The sequence below is a fragment of the Salmo salar genome, chromosome ssa10, assembly GCF_905237065.1.
Source record: "Salmo salar chromosome ssa10, Ssal_v3.1, whole genome shotgun sequence".
In the NCBI taxonomy this organism is placed as follows: domain Eukaryota; kingdom Metazoa; phylum Chordata; class Actinopteri; order Salmoniformes; family Salmonidae; genus Salmo; species Salmo salar.
This window is the reverse complement of record NC_059451.1, coordinates 121,916,849-121,933,785: the sequence shown is the minus strand read 5'-3', so window position 1 is coordinate 121,933,785 and position 16,937 is coordinate 121,916,849. Positions and strand designations below refer to the sequence as shown.

At 42.4% G+C, this 16,937-nt stretch overlaps 1 protein-coding gene across 1 annotated transcript in view; it reads left to right on the top strand.

The window, feature by feature from the left end:
* LOC106561753 (transcription factor 12) overlaps positions 1–16,937 on the top strand; it is a 31,884-nt gene that overhangs the window by 7,083 nt on the left and 7,864 nt on the right. Inside the window, exons 2-7 of the mRNA XM_014125987.2 lie at positions 6,185–6,427; positions 7,643–7,828; positions 9,497–9,724; positions 10,093–10,290; positions 12,278–12,522; positions 14,883–15,118. Coding sequence (XP_013981462.1) covers positions 6,185–6,427; positions 7,643–7,828; positions 9,497–9,724; positions 10,093–10,290; positions 12,278–12,522; positions 14,883–15,118 — 1,336 coding nt within the window. The remainder of the gene's footprint in view (positions 1–6,184; positions 6,428–7,642; positions 7,829–9,496; positions 9,725–10,092; positions 10,291–12,277; positions 12,523–14,882; positions 15,119–16,937) is intronic.

The following is a 16,937-nucleotide window of genomic DNA, read 5'->3' as shown; positions in this document are numbered from 1 at the left end:
AAATAGAAAACTGTCCCTGTTTCAACATTTAGTTATTTTCTAGGTGAGACAAAAATGTCATACCCTATTACAACTGTGGTCCTGTGGTGTGATCCTGTGGTGTGGTCCCGTGGTGTGATCATTTGGTGTGATCATTTGGTGTGGTCTTGTGGTTTGGTCCTTTGGTGTGGTCCTGTGGTGTGGTCCTGTGGTGTGATCCTGTGGTGTGATCCTGTGGTGTGATCTTGTGGTGTGGTCCTGTGGTGTGGTCTTGTGGTGTGGTCCTGTGGTGTGATCCTGTGGTGTGGTCCTGTGGTGTGATCCTGTGGTGTGATCATTTGGTGTGGTCTTGTGGTTTGGTCCTTTGGTGTGGTCCTGTGGTGTGGTCTTGTGGTGTGGTCCTGTGGTGTGATCCTGTGGTTTGATTCCGTGGTGTCGTCCTCTGATGTGGTCCCGTGGTCCGATCCTGTGGTGTGGTCCTGTGGTGTAGTCCTGTGGTGTGATCCCGTGGTGTGATCCCGTGGTGTGACCCCGTGGTGTGGTCCTGTGGTGTAGTCATGTGATGTGGTCCCGTAGTGTGATCCTTTGGTGTGATCCTGCGGTGTGATCCCATAGTGTGATCCTTTGGTGTGATCCTGTGGTGTGATCCCGTGGTGTGATTCGTTGGTGCGATCCCGTGGTATGGTCCCGTAGAGTGATCCTTTGATGTGGTCCTGTGGTGTGGTCCTGTGGTGTGATCCTTTGGTGTGGTCCTGTGGTGTGATCGTTTGCTGTGATCCCATGTTGTGATCCTTTGGTGTGATCCTGTGGTCCGATCTTGTGGTGTGGTCCTGTGGTGTAGTCCTGTGGTGTGATCCTGTGGTATGGTCCTGTGGTGTGGTCCTGTGGTGTGGTCCTGTGGTGTGATCCTGTGGTGTGATCCCTTGGTGTGATCCTGTGGTCCGATCCTGTGGTGTGGTCCTGTGGTGTCGTCCTGTGGTGTGATCCCGTGGTGTCATCCTGTGGTGTGATTCTGTGGTGTCATCCTGTGATGTGGTCCCGTGGTGTGATCCTTTGGTGTGGTCTTGTGGTGTGATCCCGTGGTGTCATCCTGTGATGTGGTCCCGTGGTGTGATCCTTTGGTGTGGTCCTGTGGTGTGATCCTGTGGTGTCATCCTGTGGTGGGGTCCTGTGGTGTGGTCTTGTGGTGTGGTCCTGTGGCGTGATCCCATGGTGGCATCCTGTGGTGTGGTCCCGTGGTGTGATCCTTTTGTGTGGTCCTGTGGTGTGATCCTTTGGTGTCATCCTGTGGTGTGGTCTTGTGGTGTGGTCCTGTGGTGTGGTCCCGTGGTGTCATCCTGTGGTGTGGTCCTGTGGTGTCATCCTGTGGTGTGATCCCGTGGTGTCGTCCCGTGATGTGGTCCCGTGGTGTGGTCCTGTGGTGTCATCCTGTGGTGTGGTCCTGTGGTGTGGTCTTGTGGTGTTGTCCTGTGGTGTGGTCCTGTGGTGTGGTCCTGTGGTGTGGTCCCGTGGTGTGATCCTGTGGTGTGGTCTTGTGGTGTGGTCCTGTGGTGTGATCTTGTGGTGTGGTCCTGTGGTGTTGTCCTGTGGTGTGGTCCTGTGGTGTGGTCCTGTGGTGTGGTCCTGTGGTGTGATCCTGTGGTGTGATCTTGTGGTGTGATCTTGTGGTGTGGTCCTGTGGTGTGGTCCTGTGGTGTGGTCCTGTGGTGGGATCCTTTGGTGTGATGTTGTGGTGTGATCCAGTGGTGTGGTCTTGTGGTGTGATCCTGTGGTCTGGTCCTGTGGCGTGATCCTGTGGTGTGGTCCTGTGGTGTGGTCCTGTGGTGTGATCCTTTATTGTGATCTTGTGGTGTGATCCAGTGGTGTGGTCTTGTGGTGTGATCCTGTGGTCTGGTCCTGTGGTGTGGTCCTGTGCTGTGGTCCTGTGGTGTGGTCTTGTGGTGTGGTTCTGTGGTGTGGTCCTGTGGTGTGATCCTGTGGTGTGGTCCTGTGGTGTGATCTTGTGGTGTGATCCTGTGGTGTGGTCCTGTGGTGTGGTCCTGCTGTCTGAAGAGGATTTATCCAATGTTATTCTGCAGCTTTTTCCAAATGAAATTCTTTCTATCCCAATCTTCCAAACTAGCCCTAAACCTGATTACGAGTAGGGCAGCAGGGAATTCTCTGCTCTCTCTCTCTCTCTCTCCCTCCCTCCCTCCCTCCCTCCCTCCCTCCCTCCCTCCCGGGCAGGCGGTGATGGGGAGGGAATGCTGTTCCCTTAATCCGGATGAGGAGGTGCATGGATCACCCAGTTTAGGGATTAACACAATAGCTCTGAGTCTGCTCCTTTCAGCACAACGCTTGGTTTTTATTTAGACTTCTGTATTATACTGTATTATACTGTAGTGTACTGTATTATACTGTAGTGTACTGTATTATACTGTATTATACTGTAGTGTACTGTATTATACTGTAGTATACTGTAGTGTACTGTATTATACTGTAGTATACTGTAGTGTACTGTATTATACTGTAGTGTACTGTAGTGTACTGTATTATACTGTAGTATACTGTAGTGTACTGTAGTGTACTGTATTATACTGTAGTGTACTGTAGTGTACTGTATTATACTGTAGTATACTGTAGTGTACTGTATTATACTGTAGTATACTGTAGTGTACTGTATTATACTGTAGTGTACTGTATTATACTGTAGTGTACTGTATTATACTGTATTATACTGTAGTGTACTGTATTATACTGTAGTATACTGTAGTGTAATGTATTATACTGTAGTATACTGTAGTGTACTGTAGTGTACTGTATTATACTGTAGTGTACTGTAGTGTACTGTATTATACTGTAGTATACTGTAGTGTACTGTATTATACTGTAGTGTACTGTAGTGTACTGTATTATACTGTAGTGTACTGTATTATACTGTAGTGTACTGTAGTGTACTGTATTATACTGTAGTGTACTGTAGTGTACTGTATTATACTGTAGTGTACTGTAGGTTACTGTATTATACTGTAGTATACTGTAGTGTACTGTATTATACTGTAGTGTACTGTATTATACTGTAGTGTACTGTAGTGTACTGTATTATACTGTAGTGTACTGTATTATACTGTAGTGTACTGTAGTGTACTGTAGTATACTGTAGTGTACTGTAGTGTACTGTAGTGTACTGTTTTATACTGTATTATACTGTAGTGTACTGTTTTATACTGTATTATACTGTAGTGTACTGTGTTATACTGTATTATACTGGAGTATACTGTAGTGTACTGTATTATACTGTAGTGTACTGTATTATACTGTATTATACTGTAGTGTACTGTATTATACTGTAGTATACTGTAGTGTACTGTATTATACTGTAGTATACTGTAGTTTACTGTATTATACTGTAGTATACTGTATTATACTGTAGTGTACTGTAGTGTACTGTATTATACTGTAGTATACTGTAGTGTACTGTATTATACTGTATTATACTGTAGTGTACTGTATTATACTGTAGTGTACTGTATTATACTGTAGTGTACTGTATTATACTGTAGTATACTGTAGTGTACTGTTTTATACTGTATTATACTGTAGTGTACTGTTTTATACTGTATTATACTGTAGTGTACTGTGTTATACTGTATTATACTGGAGTATACTGTAGTGTACTGTATTACACTGTATTATACTGTAGTGTACTGTATTATACTGTATTATACTGTAGTGTACTGTATTATACTGTAGTATACTGTAGTGTACTGTATTATACTGTAGTATACTGTAGTTTACTGTATTATACTGTAGTGTACTGTATTATACTGTATTATACTGTAGTGTACTGTATTATACTATAGTGTACTGTATTATACTGTATTATACTGTAGTGTACTGTATTATACTGTAGTATACTGTAGTTCACCATATTATACTGTAGTGTACTGTAGTATACTGTAGTGTACTGTATTTTACTGTAGTATACTGTAGTGTACTGTATTATACTGTAGTATACTGTAGTTTACTGTATTATACTGTAGTGTACTGTATTATACTGTATTATACTGTAGTGTACTGTATTATACTATAGTGTACTGTATTATACTGTATTATACTGTAGTGTACTGTATTATACTGTAGTATACTGTAGTTCACCGTATTATACTGTAGTGTACTGTAGTATACTGTAGTGTACTGTATTATACTGTAGTGTACTGTATTATACTGTATTATACTGTAGTATACTGTAGTTTACTGTATTATACTGTAGTGTACTGTAGAGAACTGTAGTATACTGTAGTGTACTATATTATACTGTATTATACTATAGTGTACTGTATTGTACGGTTTTATACTGTAGTGTACTGTCGTGTACTGTATTATACTGTAGTATACTGTAGTGTACTGTTTTATACTGTATTATACTGTAGTGTACTGTGTTATACTGTATTATACTGTAGTATACTGTAGTGTACTGTATTACACTGTATTATACTGTGTATACTGTAGTGTACTGTATTATACTGTAGTATACTGTTGTGTACTGTATTATACTGTAGTATACTGTAGTGTAATGTATTATACTGTATTGTACTGTATTATACTGTAGTGTATTGTATTATAATGTATTATACTGTAGTGTACTGTATTATACTGTAATATACTGTAGTTCACTGTATTATACTGTAGTGTACTGTAGAGTACTGTAGTATACTGTATTATACTGTATTATACTGTAGTGTACTGTATTATACTGTATTATACTGTAGTGTACTGTAGTGTACTGTAGTATACTGTAGTGTACTGTATTAAACTGTAGTATACTGTAGCTCACTGTATTATACTTAAGTGTACTGTAGAGTACTGTAGTATACTGTAGTGTACTGTATTATACTGTATTATACTTTAGTGTACTGTATTGTACTGTATTATACTGTAGTGTACTGTAGTGTACTGTATTATACTGTAGTATACTGTATTATACTGTATTATACTGTAGTTTACTGTATTATACTGTAGTGTACTCTAGAGTACTGTAGTATACTGTAGTGTACTGTATTATACTGTATTATACTTTAGTGTACTGTATTGTACTGTATTATACTGTAGTATACTGTAGTGTATTGTATTATACTTTATTATACTGTAGTGCACTGTATTATACTGTATTATACTGTAGTGTACTGTAGTGTACTGTATTACACTGTATTATACTAGTATACAGTATATAGTGTATAGTGTACTGTATTATACTGTATTATACTGTAGTGTACTGTATTATACTGTAGTGTACTGTATTATACAGTAGTATACTGTATTATATTGTGGAGTACTGTAGTATGCTGTAGTGTACTGTATTATACTGTAGTATACTGTAGTGTTCTGTTGTATACTGTAATGTACTGTTGTGTACTGTAGTGTACTGTAGTGTGCTCTAGTGCACTGTATTTTGCTGTAGTATACGGTTGTATACCATAGTATCCTGTATTATAATAAGTATACTGTAGTATACTGTAGTGTACTGTTGTATACTGTAGCTTCAGTTTACAGTTCTGGTATTGCGTTGATCCATAGACATATTCATATAGGCTATACTGTATATATTCACATATAGGGTATACTGTATTCACATGTACTGTATATATTCACATATAGGCTATACTGTATATATTCACATATAGGGTATACTGTATATACTGTATTCACATGTACCGTATATATTCACATATAGGCTATACTGTATATACTGTATTCACATATAGGCTGTGCTGTATACATTCACATATGTATTCATATAGGCTATTCTGTATATATTCACAAGTATTCATATAGACTATACTGTATATATTCACATACTGTTTATGGGCGGCAGGTAGCCTAGTGGTTAGAGCGTTGGACAAGTAACTGAAAGGTTGCTAGATCGAATCCCCGAGCTGACGAGGTACAAATCTATTGTTCTTCCCCCGAATGAAGCAGTTAACCTACTGTTCCTAGGCTGTCATTGTAAATAAGAATTTGTTCATAACTCACTTGCCTAGTTAAATAAATATCTCTTTATATACATACTTTTCGTCTCTGGTTTCTACTATGCCACTGACATCTCTTCCAGTGACGAGGAAGAGTAACTTTATGAAGTGATTGTTTCAGTGTTATAGACGTTTAGTTCTTCACAATCTTTAATTTAGCTGTCCCCCCCCCCCCTCCCCCCCCCTGTTCTTCTCAGGTCTATACTCAATCTCCAAATCACGACGAACTCAACCCTGACTCATCCTCACACCCCTCCTCCAAAGCTCCCGGCAACGTGTTCACAGGAACCTTTTTCAGCGAGCGACAGGGGAACAACAGTTCACCTGACATGTGGAACTCCAACACAATGAACCAGCATGGCTACGGAGGCATGGTGGGAGGGGCCTCAGCTCACCAATCAGGAAGCTACAGCAACATGCAACCAGCACATAATCACCTGGTAAAGAACTAACTGAGTTTACTTCATTTTACTCACACTAAGAGATAGTTTTAAAGGAATAATGTTCTATTTATAGTTTTCATTTTGATGGGTTCAAACAGATGTAGATACTAACTCAGCACATGTACAGTACCAGTCAAAAGGGTTGGACACAGCTACTCATTCAAGGGTTTTTCTTTATTTTTTTACTATAATATCCTCCTCCTCCATGCTTCACGGTGGGAACCACACATGCGGAGATCATCCGTTCACCTACTCTGTGTCTCACAAAGACACGGCAGTTGGAACCAAAAATCTCACATTTGGACTCATCAGACCAAAGGACAGATTTCCACCAGTCTAATGTACATTGCTCGTGTTTCTTGGTCCAAGCAAGTCTCTTCTTATTATTGGTGTCCTTTAGGAGTGGTTTCTTTGCAGCAATTCATCCATGAAGGCCTGATTCCCGCAGTCTCCTCTGAACAGTTGATGTTGAGATGTGTCTGTTACTTGAACTCTGTGAAGCATTTATATGGGCTGCAATTTCTGAGGTGCAGTTATCTCTAATGAACTTATCCTCTGCAGCAGAGGTAACTCTGGGTCTTCCTTTCCTGTGGCGGTCCTCATAAGAGCCAGCTTCAGCATAGTGCTTGACGGTTTTTGCGACTACACTTGAAATTTTACGCATTGACTGACTTTCATATCTTAAAGTAATGATGGACTGTGATTTATCTTTGCTTATTTGAGCTGTTCTTGCCATAATATGGACTTGGTCTTTTACCAAATAGGACTATCTTCTGTATACCACCCCTACCTTGTCACAACACAACTGATTGTCTCAAACGCATTAAGAAGGAAAGAAATTCCACAAATTAACTTTTAACAAGGCACACCTGTTAATTGAAATGCTTTCCAGGTTACTATCTCATGACGCTGGTTGAGAGAATGCCAAGAGTGTGCAAAGCTGCCATCAAGGCAAAGGGTGGCTACTTTGAAGAATCTCAAATATAAAATATATTTTGATTTGTTTAACACTTTTTTGGTTACTACATGATTCCATATGTGTTATTTCATAGTGTTGATGTCTTCACTATTATTCTACAATGTAGAAAAAAGCAAAAATAAAGAAAAACCCTTGAATGAGTAGGTAGTGTCCAAACTTTTGACTGGTACTGTACATACTGATGCACTCTGGTCCGCTGCCAACTCATCTGTGTGTTGTTCATTGCTTCGCAGGACTATTCTCCCCATTCAGTCTCACCTGTAGAGGTGAACAGGGGTCTTCCTCCTATGGCTACCTTCCACCGTAACAACCCTGCTGCATCTCACACCCTGTCAGCCAACAGCTCTGAGAACACCACAGGAAACCCCTCTACAGGAAGATCACAGACTGGAGCAGCCCTGGGGAAAGCACTAGCTTCTGTAAGTACTGAAACTACCTGTCTACAGGTCCTCTGTGGCTCAGTTGGTAGAGCATGGTGTTCGCAACGACCAGGGTTGCGGGTTCGATTCCCACAGGGGGCCAGTACATAAAAATATAAAAAATAAAGTATGAAATGTATGCATTCACTACTGTAAGTCGCTCTGGATGAGAGCGTCTGCTAAATGACTAAAATGTAAACGTACTGTCCTATCATACTCTGTTCCTCTAATATTCTATGCCTTTTCCTGAGAATTTGGATTGGATTTGGAATGTCAATTTACTTCCTGAATGGACTAAATTGAAATGGAATTGACCCCAATCCTGCTAGCCAGACAGATTACAAAACCAGAGAGCAGTATCCTCTAGACACGATGACTACTAGTGAAATGACCCATACTATTTGGTTCCTAGTATAACAGGTGACTGTGTTTTATTATTAACCTAGCCCTGGGCCGTGCTTGTGCTGCTGAGGTGTTTATTGGATGCAGTCTGACCAGTAAAATAACCAGGATTGATGAGTCAGCTCGGTTTACGAGCCCCGCTACAAAGCCGGAGGCGGAGGTTGTAAAACCACACAGAGAAATTACAGGTTGTGCTTTTAAAATGATGCATAGAGTTGCTCTTCACTGTCCTCTAACCGTCTCTTCACCCCACCTCTTCACCCCACCTCTTCGCCCCACCTCTTCACCCCACCTCTTCACCCCACCCCTTCGCCCCACCTCTACGCCCCACCTCTTCGCCCCACCTCCACGCCCCACCTCTTCGCCCCACCTCTTCGCCCCACCTCTTCGCCCCACCTCTTCGCCCCACCTCTTCGCCCCACCTCTTTGCCCCACCTCTTCACCCCACCTCTTCGCCCCACCTCTTCACCCCACCTCTTCGCCCCACCTCTTCGCCCCACCTCTTCGCCCCACCCCTTCGCCCCCCACCTCTCTCGCCCCACCTCTTCGCCCCACCTCTTCGCCCCACCTCTTCGCCCCACCTCTTCGCCCCACTTCTTCGCCCCACCTCTTCGCCCCATTTCTTCGCCCCACCTCTTCGCCCCACCTCTTCGCCCCACCTCTTCGCCCCACCTCTTCACCCCACCACTTCCCCCCTCCTCTACCCCTCCTCCTCTACCCCTCTTCCACTACCCCTCTTCCTCTTTCTCCCTCCTCCTCTAACCCCCCTCCTCTACCCCTCTTCCTCTACCCCTCTTCCACTACCCCTCCTCCTCTACCCCTCTTCTACTACCCCTCCTCCTCGTTCTCCCTCCTTCTCTACCCCTTTTCCTCTACCCTTCCTCCTCTTTCTCCCTCCTCCTCTACCCCTCTTCCTCTACCCCTCCTCCTCTTTCTCCCTCCTCCTCTACCCCTCTTCCTCTACCCTTCCGCCTCTTTCTCCCGCCTCCTCCACCCCTCTTCTTTATCTTCTCCTCTACCCCTCTTCTCTTTATCTTACCCTCTACCCTTCCTCCTCTACCCCTCCTCCTCTTTCTCCCTCCTCCTCTACCCCTCTTCCTCTACCCCTCCTCCTATTTCTCCCCCCTCCTCTTCTACCTCTCCTCCTCTACCCCTCTTCTTTATCTTACCCTCTACCTCCCCCTCATACTCATCCTCTGCCCCTCACTTTCTCTTCCTTCTTTACCCTCTCTTCTCCTCCTCCTCTGTCTGTCTGTCTGTCTTCAGATTTATTCTCCTGACCACACCAGTAGCAGTGAAAACTCCTCCACACCAGACAGGTCTCCATCTCCATCTGCACACACAGGCTCTGGCCCCCCAGCTAACCCGTGGCACACAGGTTCTGGCCCCCCAGCTAACCCGTGGCACACAGGCTCTGGCCCCCCAGCTAACCCGTGGCACACGTCTGCTCAGGCCTCTCTCTCCCCCAGTTACCAGTGTTCTCCTATATCTCTGGTAAGGACGTGGAGCTCTGTGACACTCACTTGACACACAAGACAATCTACACATACGGTAACTCGAGATGTAATTTTAATTGATATAACCATAACTATAACTAAACAATTATTTTCTGTGTTATAGTTGCCTAGTTAAATAAAGGTTAAATTAAAACAATTTAAAAATGTATAACCAACCTTAATTAATGCAATCTTTTAAATTCTCTCATGACAATAACACACCATCTCTCTCTCTCTCTCTCTCTCCACCTCTCTCTCTCTCTCTCTCTCTCTCTCTCTCTCTCTCTCTCTACCTCTCTCTCTCTCTCTCTACATCTCTCTCTCTCTTTCTACATCTCCCTGGCCCCCCCTCCCTCCTCGCTCTAGTCTCAGTTGGGGGATCGTCTAGACAGACTGGATGATGTGATCTATGTTCTGCATAACCATGCGGTGGGACCCATTCCCAGCCTGCCCTCTGACATCCACAGCCTGTTGAACCAGGCCAACCATGGACACGTCCACAACAACCCTCTACCAGGGACACACCATAGACACAGACCCACCACGGCACATGACACAGCCATGGTGAGACCCATTCATTACTCTGTGAAAGTGTTTCAGGTTGGGTGTGTTTTGTGTATGATAATGTGTCTCGAAAGGCTATTGGCCACTGTGTGTGTGTGTGTGTGTGTGTGTGTGTGTGCCAGCCACTGCTCTACCAGTCACCAGTCACACCAGACACGCTCTAGATATGGTATGCATATTTTCCACATGTCATTTCAACATATTTTACATATGTCATTTCAACATATTTTACATAGGTAATTTCAACATATTTTAAATATGTAATTTCAACATATTTTACATATGTCATTTCAACATATTTTACATATGCCATTTCAACATATTTTACATTTGTCATTTCAACATATTTTCCACGTGTCATTTCAACATATTTTACATATGTCATTTCAACATATTATACACGTGTCATTTCAACATATTTTACACGTGTCATTTCAACATATTTTACATGTGTCATTTCAACATATTTTCCACGTGTCATTTCAACATATTTTACATATGTCATTTCAACATATTATACACGTGTCATTTCAACATATTTTACATGTGTCATTTCAACATATTTTACATGTGTCATTTCAACATATTTTACATAGGTAATTTCAACATATTTTAAATATGTCATTTCAACATATTTTCCATAACGGGAGGAGTGTTGTTCTGGAAATAGAGAACAGAGATTTAATTTGCTGCAGGTCTGGAAAGTCTCTCTATGTGGGGATACTGTTCTGTCAAGGACCAGGTAACGATATGGACAGGGAATACATAGACTGGTCCCAGAACGGTTAGTGCAGTCTTGCCACTCCATTGCTCTCTCTGTCATGGCACAGCAATGGAGTGAGCAAGACAGCACAAACAGATCTGGAACCAGGCTACAAATCTTACCCCATGACCACATACATATCAGTGTGTTCCTCTTTCCTTCCTGAGGATTGAGCCCAGCTGTAGTGGTGAAAGTCCAGACAGGGTACAAAGTAATGGAATAGGTCTACATTACATTTAGAGGACAGAGTTATGGAAGTAGGTCTACATTACATTTAGAGGACAGAGTGATGGAAGTAGGTTTACATTACATTTAGAGGACAGAGTTATGGAAGTAGGTTTACATTACATTTAGAGGACAGAGTGGTGGAAGTAGGTCTACATTATATTCAGAGGACAGGTCTACATTATATTTAGAGGACAGAGTGGTGGAAGTAGGTCTACATTATATTCAGAGGACAGGTCTACATTATATTTAGAGGACAGAGTGATGGAAGTAGGTCTACATTATATTTAGAGGACAGAGTGATGGAAGTAGGTCTACATTACATTTAGAGGACAGAGTGATGGAAGTAGGTCTACATTATATTTAGAGGACAGAGTGGTGGAAGTAGGTCTACATTATATTCAGAGGACAGGTCTAAATTATATTTAGAGGACAGAGTGATGGAAGTAGGTCTACATTATATTTAGAGGACAGAGTGATGGAAGTAGGTCTACATTATATTTAGAGGACAGAGTGATGGAAGTAGGTCTACATTACATTTAGAGGACAGAGTGATGGAAGTAGGTCTACATTATATTTAGAGGACAGGTCTACATTACATTTAGAGGACAGAGTGATGGAAGTAGGTCTACATTACATTCAGAGGACAGGTCTACATTATATTTAGAGGACAGGTCTACATTATATTTTAGAGGATATAGAACTGTCTAATCCTTAGTAGCGGTATTACATTCATGTAGTTTTCCAGGGATATGTGTGTCCGTTAAAATGAATGATTCCTGAACAGAATTAGGGGCTTTGGGGATTAGCATCCTCTGTGATTAAATTCAGGGATCTGTTCAGGGATACAGAATTTGGTGACCTATTTGTCATTATGCCGCATCAAGAAATGTGGTAAATGTGTAATTTATTTATTAATAGTTAATATATTATTTTATAAATGAAATACTGAACTTGTGCATCGTCTTTATGTAACCTCTTAACGTGTGTGTATTGCAGGTAGACGATGTCAATCTGAACAACAACTCCCACCCTGCACTGCAGAGACGTTCACAGAATCAAAATGGCCACTCCTTCCCGGCGGGACTAGGTGGCTTGGAGCTGAAGTTGGAGGGTCTGGAGAGAGATGAGCCGTGTGAGCTACATCACAGCCATCACAACCAGGGTCACATCTCTGACAGCCACAGCCAGCGCTCCGACGAGGAGAACGAGTCCCACAAGACACAAGGAGACAGCATGACCAGGTGAAGACAGCAACATCAGCTATATGGTCTCTCTCTCTCTGCCTCTAGACTGGTCCCAGATCAGCTATATGCTCTCTCTCTCTAACTCTAGCCTGGTCCCAGATCAGCTATATGCTCTCTCTCTCTCTAACTCTAGCCTGGTCCCAGATCAGCTATATGCTCTCTCTCTCTCTCTGCCTCTAGCCTGGTCCCAGATCAGCTATATGCTCTCTCTAACTCTAGCCTGGTCCCAGATCAGCTATATTCTCTAGCCTGGTCCCAGATCAGCTATATGCTCTCTCTAACTCTAGCCTGGTCCCAGATCAGCTATATGCTCTCTAACTCTAGCCTGGTCCCAGATCAGCTATATACTCTAGCCTGGTCCCAGATCAGCTATATGCTCTCTCTCTCTCTCTAGACTGGTCCCAGATCAGCTATATGCTCTCTAACTCTAGCCTGGTCCCAGATCAGCCATATGCTCTCTCTAACTCTAGCCTGGTCCCAGATCAGCTATGTGCTTTCTCTAACTCTAGCCTGGTCCCAGATCAGCTATATGCTCTCTCTCTCTAGACTGGTCCCAGATCAGCTATATGCTCTCTCTCTCTAGACTGGTCTCAGATCAGCTATATGCTCTCTCTTTCTAGACTGGTCCCAGATTAGCTATGTGCTTTCTCTCCAGATCTGTTTGTGCTGGGGTTTTTTTTAACACATACGTTACCAGTCAAAAGTTTGGACACTACCTACTCATTCAAGGGTTTTTCTTTATTTTTTAAAATATATTTTAGATTTTAGATTCTTCAAAGTTGCCACCCTTTGCCTTGATGACAGCTTTGCACAATCTAGGCATTCTCTTAACCAGCTTCATGAGGTAGTCACCTGGAATGCATTTCAATTAACAGAGTGTGTCTTGTTAAAGGTTCATTTGTGCAATTGTTTTGTCACAGAAACTGAAATTAGACAAACTATTCGAATTTTAGCAACCATGAAATGGCGATTTCTGCATAACACATCTTTGTGCAATGATCATATCAGATGCATCTTTATTTTACGAGCCAACTTTTAAGAATGTTTCCCAAACAAGCAGGTAGAGAGAACATTCGTGAAGTGTGTCATGACTACATGTCGATACTGATAGGATCGAAAAGAAACGCAGCGATGCTCTCGGATTAGCTTTCTCCGTTCAAATACTTCCTAATGCACTAAATCAAGATTTGGTGTGTGCCGTTGAGTAAGGCACTTAACCCTAATTTGTTCTACTGCTATGGCTGACGCTGTAAAACAACACATCACCGCACCTAGCCGACGCTGTAAAACAGCACATCACCGCACCTAGCCGACGCTGTAAAACAACACATCACCGCACCTAGCCGACGCTGTAAAACAGCACATCACCGCACCTAGCCGACGCTGTAAAACAGCACATCACCGCACCTAGCCGACGCTGTAAAACAACACATCACCGCACCTAGCCGGGGTATGTGAAAACTAAACATCTGTCTATAATTAGTCAAATAGAATTCAATTGAAAGAACATAAAATAAAATAGGATTGAAATATATATATATATATATGTATATATATATATATATATATATATATATATATATATATATATATATATATATAGGCCAATGTATCCTATAATCTATTCATCTTTTGCAGTCATCTCAGTTTTCATTTAAAGCGTCATTTGAAGCGTCATTTGAAGCGTCATTTGAAGCGTCATTTTATACTTTTCTTTTTTGTTGTTGTTGTAACAATTGAAAAGAAATGGGCAACTTTGTAGGCTATTAGTCATTAGACAATTATTATTATTATTATTATTATTATTAGACAACTTAATTCTGGAGTTATCAGTGGTCAGAGGGACAGATAAAACTCTTGATTCTGTGTTTAGCAGAGACCTTCTGTGTATAAAGTGATGTGGAAGGGAAAAAATAAATAAAAAAATCTTAACAACGCACTCTACGAGTGTTCTGATGCAGTCGGTAAATAACAAACGATTTCAAGTGCAACTTTAGTAACGATGGTTTTGGGAAACAGCTCGGCTACTAAAGATACATCGTAAGATGGGTCTAACGACGACCTTAATGCTACGAAGGCTCTGGGAAACGAGGCTCTAGAGCAGAGTAGTCTCTCTCTACACAGCAGGGGGAAACCAGTTGGTAATGATGTCATTTCAGCCATTTAAGCCCGCTGGCTGGGTAGATCTGTCTGTTGAGTTTATTAAAAAATCTGGTAATGGCTCAAAGATTCAACTAGATTTTTTATCTGGACATCAGATTGAGAGATTCTCCTTTTTTTAAACATAAAAATACCAACCAGAGGGCGCCATGTACCAATCCTGAAACCTCTTGCTTTCTCTCTCTCCCGTTTTACAGCAGCATCCATGAGGATGAGGACAACCTGAGTCCGGAGCAGAAGGCTGAGCGGGAACGAGAACGTCGGATGGCCAACAACGCCCGCGAGCGCCTGAGGGTCCGCGACATCAACGAAGCGTTCAAGGAGTTGGGTCACATGACACAGCTGCACCTAAAGAGCGAGAAGCCCCAGACCAAGCTGCTGGTTCTTCACCAAGCCGTGGCTGTAATACTTAGTCTAGAACAACAAGTCAGAGGTCAGTACTCCACCACATTCTCGAACAGATCTCTCTTTGCAAAAGAGATTATGGCTATTTCTCAATTCATCTTTCCTCGATTCCTCACATCCTCTCTCCTCGCCTCCTTTTCAAAAACACATTTGGGGGAGAAGGTCTGAGGAATGACGTCAGAGATTAGGAAAACACAGAAAGATACATATATCTGTCATCTCAATGACTAACCTATATATACTGTATATATATGGGCGGCAGGTAGCCTAGTGGTTAGAGTGTTAGGCAAATACTCTGTATTACTCTGTATTCCCCGGTAGGCCGTCATTGTAAATAAGAATTTGTTCTTAACTGACTTGTCTAGTTAAATAAATATATATAAAGTGCACCTTGACTTTTTCCACATTTTGTTACGTTACAGCCTTATTCTAAAATGGATTAAATAGTTTCCCCCCCTCATCAATCTACACACAATATCCCATAATAGCAAAGCAAAAACAGGTTTTTAGAATTTTTTGCAAATTTATAAAAAAAATTTAAACAGAAATATCACATTTATATAAGTATTCAGACCCTTTACTCAGTACTGTGTTGAAGCACCTTTGTCAGCGATTACAGCCTCAAGTCTTCTTGGGTATGACGCTACAAGCTTGGCACACCTGTATTTGGGGAATTTCTCCCATTCTTCTCTGCAGATCCTCTCAACCTCTGTCAGGTTGGATGAGGAGCGTTGCTGCATAGCTATTTTCAGGTCTCTCCAGAGATGTTCGATCTGGTTGAAGTCCGGGCTCTGGCTGGGCCACTAAAGGACATTCATAGACTTGTCCCGAAAGCCACTCCTGCGTTGTCTTGGCTGTGTGTTTAGGGTCATTTCCTATTAGAAGGTGAACCTTCGTCCCAGTCTGAAGTCCTGAGCGCTCAGGAGCAGGTTTTCATCAAGGATCTCTCTGTACTTTGCTCCGTTCATCTTTCTCTCGATCCTGACTAGTCTCCCAGTCCCTGCCACTGAAAAACATCCCCAGAGCATGATGCTGCCACCACCATGCTTCACCCTAGGGATGCTGCCAGGATTCCTCCAGACGTGACGCATGGCATTCAGGCCAAAGAGTTCAATCTTGGTTTCATCAGACCAGAGTATCTTGTTTCTCATGGACTGAGAGTCCTTTAGGGTCCTTTTGGCGAACTCCAAGCGGGCTGTCATGTGCCTTTTACTGAGGAGTGGCTTTGTTTGGTCACTCTACCATAAAGGTCTGATTGGTGGAGTGCTGCAGAGATGGCTGTCCTTCTGGAAGGTTCTCCTATCTCCGCAGAAGAACTCTGGAGCTCTGTCAGAGTGACCATCGGGTTCTTGGTCACCTACCTGACCAAGGCCCTTCTCCCCCGATTGCTCAGTTTGTCCGGGCAGCCAGCTCTAGGAAGAGTCTTGGTGGTTCTAAACTTCTTCTATTTAAGAATGATGGTGGTTCTTGGGGACCTTCAACGCTGCATAAATGTTTTGGTACCCTTCCTCAGATCTGTTTCTCGACACAATCCTGTCTCGAAGCTCTACGGACAATACCTTCTACCTCATGGTTTGGTTTTTGCTCTGACATGCACTGTCAACTGTGGGACCTTATATAGACAGGTGTGTGCCTTTCCAAATCATGTCCAATCAATAGAATTTAACACAGGTGGACTCCAATCAAGATGTAGAAACATCTCTAGGAGGATCAATGGAAACAGGATGCACCTGAGATCAATTTAAAGTCTCACAGCAAAGGGTCTGAATACTTATGTAAATAAGGTATTTCTGTTATTTTTTTATTTTTTTATAAATTTGCAAAATTACCACAAACCTGTTTTCACT